We start from the raw sequence: 8,195 nt of genomic DNA on the forward strand, positions 1-8,195 counted from the left end.
TTCTTTTTTAGTACTATTCTAAAAAATAACTTATTAGGAAGTGATAATAATACAACTCTGGACATATTACTTGTCTTTTGGCAATTTTAGGCTCATAAAAGTGTATCCATATTTTCTCTGCTATATTCACTTGCTATATTCATTGTCTAATTACACATGTCCACAAACTGAAAAGAAAAATCATAGAAAAAAGGAAATTTGATACCATTGAAACTTTTAAAATTTATCTAGTCTCTCTGAAGGTGACTTTACATGAAGTGATTCAGATAAGTTTCAACCAAACACAGTAATGATTGGACAAGGATTTATGTACAAGAGGGGTTAATTACATTGTCTATTTCTCCATTTTACCTATTTTTTGGAGTATACTTCAACCACGTGTAATTAGTAATAATTCAGTATTGAATCTCTTTCTGAGAGAGCAACAAAAAAAGTAATTAAGAGACAGAGTGAATCAGTTTGAAAAACAATGCCATACAGACTAGAAAGAAAAGAGATAATGTTTCAAATGACCAACATCTCAGCAATGTGGTCATTATCATTATTATTAATAATTAAAATAATGAAAATAAAAATAGTCATTGCTGACTGTTTTCTACTTGTGAACCCAAAGCAATAAAAAAACCCCTATCATTTTAATCTCTGTATTGTTCATCACGTTAGGTGGGGTCTGAAATTTTTATCTCTGGTTTTGACATGGAGAAAATAAGAGAGAAAATTGAATCTATCAGTACAAGATTATACAATGAATAAATTGGTGGCAGGACTCAGAATCAGACTATCTTAATTGTTTATTCAAAGTGTTTTTGGGGCGCCTGGTGGCTCAGTTGGTTAAGTGTCCGACTTCAGCTCAGATCATGATCTCTTGGTTCGTGAGTTCGAGCCCCGCAACGGGCTCTGTGCTGACAGCTCAGAGCCTGGAGCCTGCTTCAGATTCTGTGTCTCTCTCTCTCTGCCCCTCCCCTGATCACACTGTCTCTCAAAAATAAATAAATGTTAAAAAAACACCCCAAAATAAAGTGTTTTTGATAGATTACCTTTTCTCTTTGTCCCATGCTGTCCCTGTCACTCTTTCAAAGTCACCAAAAACAGAGCATCACCAAAAATCACTGTAAATCATGGGGGTCAGGATAATATCTTGTACACAATAGTGATGTGAAATCCATAAAAAGTCGTGCATAATCTTCCCTATTAGTTTTTTAAAATCTTTTTAAAAATCTCGCTCCTCTTTTGTTTAATTCAAAAACTATGTTTCCGGTTTAAAAAAATGAATGCACCATAACACAAAAAGTAAATAAAATAAAAGTTTCTCTCATATTTCTCTTATTCCACTTCTAGCTACTAATGATGTTGTGTCTCTTTCTCTACATTTTGCTATGCAACCACATAGTTTCATTATTTAAAAACCTGGAACATAGAATGCATGTTTTTCTGCAACATTTTTCATTAAAATATATCATTGACTATTTGAATGTTAATACTTCTAGATTTACCTCATCAACTTAATGGCTGCATAGTTTTACTTTTCTGTCTTGATTAAAAGTTATCATAGAACAATGAGAACTTCTGCCATATTTCACAACCCTACATAGTGATCATATATTTTTGATAATTATAGCACATTTCTAACAATTACAAATTCATATTCTTCACCTGGCCTATTTTGACATTTGTTGAGAAGCCTTTCCCTCTCCATATTCCCCCCAAAGTTTTGCTTACGTCAGCTATATGCACCTCCTTTCTTCTGCAACAGATGAATAGCAAGCATTCAGAAATGAAGAAACAGGGATCAGTTTTTAGGTTTCCTAGGCACATTTGCACATAAGAAATAATAACCACCTCATGGAGCAGTATTTTTGTATTGCAGTAGTGCCATTCTAGGATCAGGTGTTTGGAGTATCACTCAAGGGAGGACTGAAGATTGACGAGACTGGGGGGAGGAAGCTGAAGTTTCCTTTGCTATGGTCCCTTAGGAAAATCACAGGAACAAAGGAGGAGACCAAATAGAGTCTCTGGACCCTTTCCCTGTATCTCAGTGTCTTCAGGAGGGGCAGAGTCATGTAGCTATGATGACAGTATTGATTCTGGACAATGTTCCCGCAGAGTAAAACATTGAGGCAGAGCCAGGGTGTGATGAGGTTTGATAGGGACCAAAATGATATCACTTCCTGGTCCTATATAACTGGAAACAGAGTTGCCTTGATTCCTGTAAGCAAAAATTATTTATTGCAAAATGCTTTTCAGTCTGCAAGAAGTTTTCACACTCATGTCATGCAGGACTCCACAATCAATCACATGCTTTAAACAGAATAGCTATCCTTAGTTGAATGGGGAACTTAGTTGGTTGATTTGTCCAAGTTACATAGCTGCCAAGAAAAGAGATGGACTCAGATTCTTCCTTATTCAGATTGAACTTCCCATGTTCCTCCAGGACAGCACCACACTTTCTCGCCAGACCTTACGTACCAGATAGTGATCTGGAGACAAGCGTACGTGCCAATGATTCTACCAGAATCTCAAGGAATTTAGAATAACAGCATCATATTCAAACCCCTTAGCCAACTCTGACTTATTATTTTATTTTCTCCAGCTTTGGAGTTTGCTTGGCAACTATTATAACACAAAAGAATAGCAACTGTGCTAATTAAACAAAAACCTGGCTGACAAACATTTTTCAGTAACGTGTTTTTGAAGAAAGAACAAATGGGAGAGGTTGGGGGAATCTTTCGTTTTTAATTTTTTTATGTTTATTTATTTTTGAGAGACAGAGTGTGAACAGGGGAGGGGCAGAGAGAGAAAGAGACAGAAACTGAAGCAGGCTCTAAGCTCTGAGCTAGCAGTCAGCACAGAGCCCGGTGTGGGGCTCAAATCCATGACTATGAGATCATGACTTGAGCCGAAGTCAGATGCTCAACAGACTGAGCCACCCAGGTGCCCCAAGGGAATCTTATACAGAAGGCATTTCCTGTAGTGTCACTGAAGTTTAGAGTCAAACAGGTTCTCTGGAATAGACTTCTGGGTATCTTTTATGTGTATCCTCAAAATTTGTTTGGAAACAAATTAGAAAAATGGAAGGAAAATAGAATTAAAAATTCTATCTGGAATAGTATAGAAGCTGTAATACATTTCACAGGCCATTTAAGATTCTAGAAATTGGCTTTAAACATCTTTATAGTCCCTAGAGTGCCTAACTCAGTATTAGAACCTAACCAGTTCAGTAAATCATGGATAACACTTAGATAGCACTTTATACATGCCAGGCACTGTGGTAGGCACTTTATATATAGCAATTCACATAATCTTTACAACAGTCCAATGAGATGTGTACTATAATTGTCATTTTCACATTATGGATCAGGAAACAGGCACAGAGATGTCAAATTACTTGCCTAAGGCCAGACGACCAGAGGCCAGGATTGGCTTTAGCAGCCTGGGATTAGGATGTGCTCTAAACCAAATTGGCCTCTACCACATGAGTGTCCTGAATTACTCAGAAATGTCTGCTTTAACTAAAAAGTGGGCGTGGCAAACACTGTGATATAACCCATTTATTTGCTTTTTTTCTCAGGCCAGCTGTGGTGAAGGCCAGGAAGAGAGCTTGTTTGGAGCCCTGGGTTATTGGCTTCATCACCTTTATATCCCTGATTGTCCTGGCAGTGTGCATTGGACTTATTGTTCATTATGTGAGATACAGTAAGTATGGGCTGCCCTGGCATCATGTGATTTGCCCCAAATCAAATATTCCCTCATGTGCATTCCAGTTTTGATTTGCCTCAGGCCTATTCATTCATGACTACAACTCATTTGTATAACTGGTACAAAGAATTCTTCACCTACCTGTCTCTTACTTAATCCTCACAAGCCAAGAAGGAGTCTTTCATCTATCTTTGATGTAGCAATGCTTCCTGCTGGGAATAGCGTGCTAGTTTTTATATTCTTTAATAAGTGATAATCAAATATTAAATAGAGAAGACTGTAGGAGAGCTTGAGTCCACTGTGTTGAGTTGTTTGAAGAGATAGAGCACTCACCTTGATTTAAAATTATTCCAACTTATTAAAATCCTGAGAGTCCAATAAATTAAGTACATAATCAAGGATCAGAGAGAAGTAGGCTCTATTCCGGACAAATGAGCTAGAAAAAAAGTGCTCATAATGATATATTGTTGAATAAGTGCCCATTTCTGTTGTTTTGAATCTCACCTTGGGATATATTACATGTGATTAAAGAGGATAGGATAAGCTGAGAAGGTTAATTAAAAAGAGGTTCACTCTGGTAGCCAGGCACCTCACAGCCAGATGAACCATGGGTGTGCTGTGGTATTAGAAAGGCCCCCAGGGTGCTTCAGGACTATTCTTCCAGGGTATAAAACCCTTCTGAGGTTTCCCTCTCCTTTGCCTGGGGTTGTAATGGCTTGACTCCACTATGACCTATTGGCTTAATATCTCCCTCAGTGACTAACTGATTCTTTAATGTCAAGACACTGTAAGCAAAGAAGCTAATCACTTGATTCTAATTTAAAAATTGGAAATTTGCACAAGTTGCTTTCCTGGAAAGAGACCATATTGTAGCAGAATTCTCGCACAGAGAGTCTTGACACCGATGCTTTTCTTTCCAGGAAGCAACTTTATTCCAGCCGGCACCACTTAGTTGGATTCATACCCAAAGAACTGAGCCCCAAATGCCAAGTGGCATAGTTTTTAATACATTTTTTACGTCTTTGTCTCCCATATATGGTAACATACAAACATATAGTCTGATTAAGTGGTGTCATGTTACAAGGTCCTAAGGGATGTTGTCAAGTACATGAATAGCCAGGTTGTCTTGAGGTTTTTTTTTCTTTCTTTAGGGAGGGAACCCTACCACAGTAGGGTCTGTAAATTGGTTATTTTCTTCAACCAGCAGACTTAATCTCAATTCCAAGCTCAAATCCAATCTCAATTTCTACAGCAAGGTGGATCATTTCTGGGTAGTTTGATGTATGAATATTTAAAGTAAATACTTATTTTGGTAGAATTTTCCCACACAGAAGTCTTTAAATTTGGACTACCTATATTTTGATGATTTCTCTGGAGCATGTTTTTAATAAAAAAATTAAAAGAATGGCTAAAATAACTTTATAATTCTAAAGTTCTTTTGTGAATATATTGAGTCTTATTATATTGTAAGCAAGATTATTTATCTCTACAGATGCCTAGTACTATGTTTTGGTTACTATATATGTATTCCCAGAACTTAGCAGGATCCTGGCCCATATTATATATTTAATTTTTAATGAATAGTGAATGATAAAGATTAGTGAGGGGTGCCTGGGTGGCTCAGTCTGTCAAGTGTCTGATTCCTGGTTTCAGCTCCAGTCATGATCTTATGGTTTGTGAGTTTGAGCCCTGGGTTGGGCTCCGTGTTGACAGTGCAGAGCCTGCTTGGCATTGTCTCTCTCCCTCTCTCGCTGCCCCTCTCCTGCTCATGCTGTCTCTGTCTCTCTCAAAATAAGTAAACTTAAAAAAAAGATTAGTGACTCATAGGTATGATATCTTCATGGGGGCATTCTTTGGTTTGTCTGACTTCACAAGGAATTCTGAGTAGTGCTAGAGGTCTCATCACCTCAGTGAGAGAAAATGTTTCTTACTAGTTCTCCTTTGCTTCTTCCCAAGCCATGCATTATAAGGCTTACAAATCTTACTCACATGCATAAAATGAAAACCTGTCAAAATTTTTCCAGTAACCTGTTCCTGGATCCTATTATTTGGATGATCAGTACAGACAGTAATACGGAACACCCAACTTCCACTGCCCACACAGCACACCTGAATAAATAGTGATTGTTGTGATGTGTTACTGTCTTACATGCATGACCTGTCCTCTGTTTGGTGATATAAACAAATAACAGAGTGGATATAGCACATGAGCACTGAGGAGTTGGCACACCTAGATAACCAAACTAAACCAAATAATTACAGAAGCAGACAGATTAAGATGGAGGTAACCTGACTTGAAAATAACATCATTTTGGCATAAAGCCCAGGACAGCATTGAACTGTGTGAGCAGCTTCTGTCCAGTGGCCTTTGGGCCTGCCTTTCTGCTCTTTTGAGAATTGTATGACAGAAGGTAACTCTATGATGAGCAATATCCTTATAGGTTACAGATTCATGAACTTGTTAGAAAATTATCACAAACTAGTGTTAAGTCTTATTTTTCTTACTTTTCTGTTAATATTCCTCAAGAATATTTTCCAACAGCTACACATGCTAATAATTCTGGCAACTGGGAGTATATTTTGACACTTAGTGACCTATTTGAGTCTCTTGAGCATAGTAAAATATTAACTACTGATAAATTGTTCATTTGGTTGAAACATATAAAATTGTTGGTATTAGATCATATTTGGCTTATGCAAATGGCAGTTTCAAAAAGTCAATCTAATAATTTAAAAAAGAATAAGACTAATATGTAGAAGTCAGTTTTCCCCTCTAGACACTTACTTTTCAGTGAGGGGTTAGGTACCACCACCAGTAGTATCACATGGGAGCTTGTTAGAAATGCAGATTCTTAGGCCCAATTTAGACCCAATGTTCAATATTTTTATAAATTAAAAACTTTACTTGGGATTATGTATATTTCCAGGGACCTGCCTTCATTTCAGGTCACTCTGGCCTTTCAGGGCAAGACCATTCAGTGAAAGGGAGGTAAGGGTAGAGGGTAAAAGGCAAAACCTCCTTAGCACCTCACTTTGGTGGCTAATTTCCAACAGGTCCTGACTTCAGGCTGCCATTCATCGTCTTTTGCATCATGGACCATTCCCTAGCCATCCCTTAGCCTTGTCAACCCAGCTAAGTCCTCTGGATGGCTAGGATGTTCTTCCCAAATTTACCAGTAGTTTTTTCCCCCAAAATTCTTATGTATGAGAGACCTCTACAGTTTCAGTGAGCGGGTTTGGTTTTTCCCACTCCAAGAAGTGGTATGTAAAGAAAGTTTATGCTTTGGAAGTTAAAGCTTCACTTGAAATCCAGTTCTATCTTATCTGGCTATGTCATGTTAGAGTTGAGTAATTTACTTACATTTCTGAGACTGTAGTCTTTATCTGTTAAATATGGACATACTGCCTTCCCATGGGGATTATGGTAAATTAAATGACATACATGAATATGCTTGGGACACACGTGCCCAATATTAGTTTCCTTTTCCTCTGGGGTTCAAGTGAAGAGGGAAAGAATGAGAAGCAAGAGAGAAGAGGAGAGAAATTGAGATTGGGTGAGGCACACTCCATTATCCTACAATAACCACACACAACGGTCTTGATCACCATTATATTTTAAATACTCAACATAGAGTCTTTCATAGAAAAGGTAGTTGGCATTAATATTTGCTGAATGAATGAATCTTCTTAAGGTTCTGTGCTTGCTTCAGGTATAAAAAGGTAGATGAATACTGCGTTAACTTTCAGCCACTCCCAAATATGGGCTACTTAAACTGATACAGAAAGTATAGACAATGGCTAAGGAAATATGACAATCCTTGTGGCTGGTGGGAGAAAATAAATGGAGTGACAAGGGAGCCAGGTGAAATCAGGTGAAACTAAGTGTTCCTGAAAGGTTATGCCAGATGGCAGCTCTAGCTCCCTAACTGAACCGCAAGCGTTTTCATCCCTACCCTTATTTCCTTCTTTAGCCCAAACACATTTTCTTACACTCTAGTCCCTGTTGTCAGAATTGGTATGCAGTTTCTTGAATTGGAAGAAATCTACTTTTGAAATATAAAAATACATTTACTCTTTGGAAACTTCTGAGTTTTATTTATTTTATTTTATTTATTTATTTTATTTCTACCATTTTATTTTTTTGACTCTTTTTAAAATAATTTAAATCCAAGTTAGTTAACTTATAGCTTAATAATGGTTTCAGAAGTAGAATTTAGTGATTCATCAGTTACATATAACACCCAGTGCTCATCCCCACAAGTGCCCTCTGTAATGCCCATCACCCATTTAGCCCATCCCCCTACTCAACACCCTCCCAGCAACTCTCAGTTTGTTTTCTGTATTTAAGAGTCATTATGTAGAAGAATGAAACTAGACCAGTCTCTTACACCATACACAAAAATAAGATCAAAATGGCTGAAGGACCTGAATGTGAGACAGGAAACCATCAAAACCCTCGAGGAGAAAGTAGGAAAAAACCTCCTAGACCTCCACCGCAG

The 8,195-nt window shown here is 37.6% G+C and overlaps 1 protein-coding gene across 1 annotated transcript in view; it reads left to right on the forward strand.

Annotated features, from left to right (window-relative positions):
• The first annotated feature begins 307 nt into the window (after nucleotides 1-307).
• The window catches only part of LOC115284949 (transmembrane protease serine 11E-like), a 33,573-nt gene continuing 25,685 nt past the window's right edge, over nucleotides 308-8,195 (forward strand). The window contains 2 exon segments of the mRNA XM_029931412.1: nucleotides 308-320; nucleotides 3,574-3,693. Of these exon segments, the coding sequence (XP_029787272.1) occupies nucleotides 308-320; nucleotides 3,574-3,693 (133 nt within the window).

The sequence above is a fragment of the Suricata suricatta genome, chromosome 1, assembly GCF_006229205.1.
Source record: "Suricata suricatta isolate VVHF042 chromosome 1, meerkat_22Aug2017_6uvM2_HiC, whole genome shotgun sequence".
NCBI classification, from domain to species: Eukaryota; Metazoa; Chordata; class Mammalia; order Carnivora; family Herpestidae; genus Suricata; species Suricata suricatta.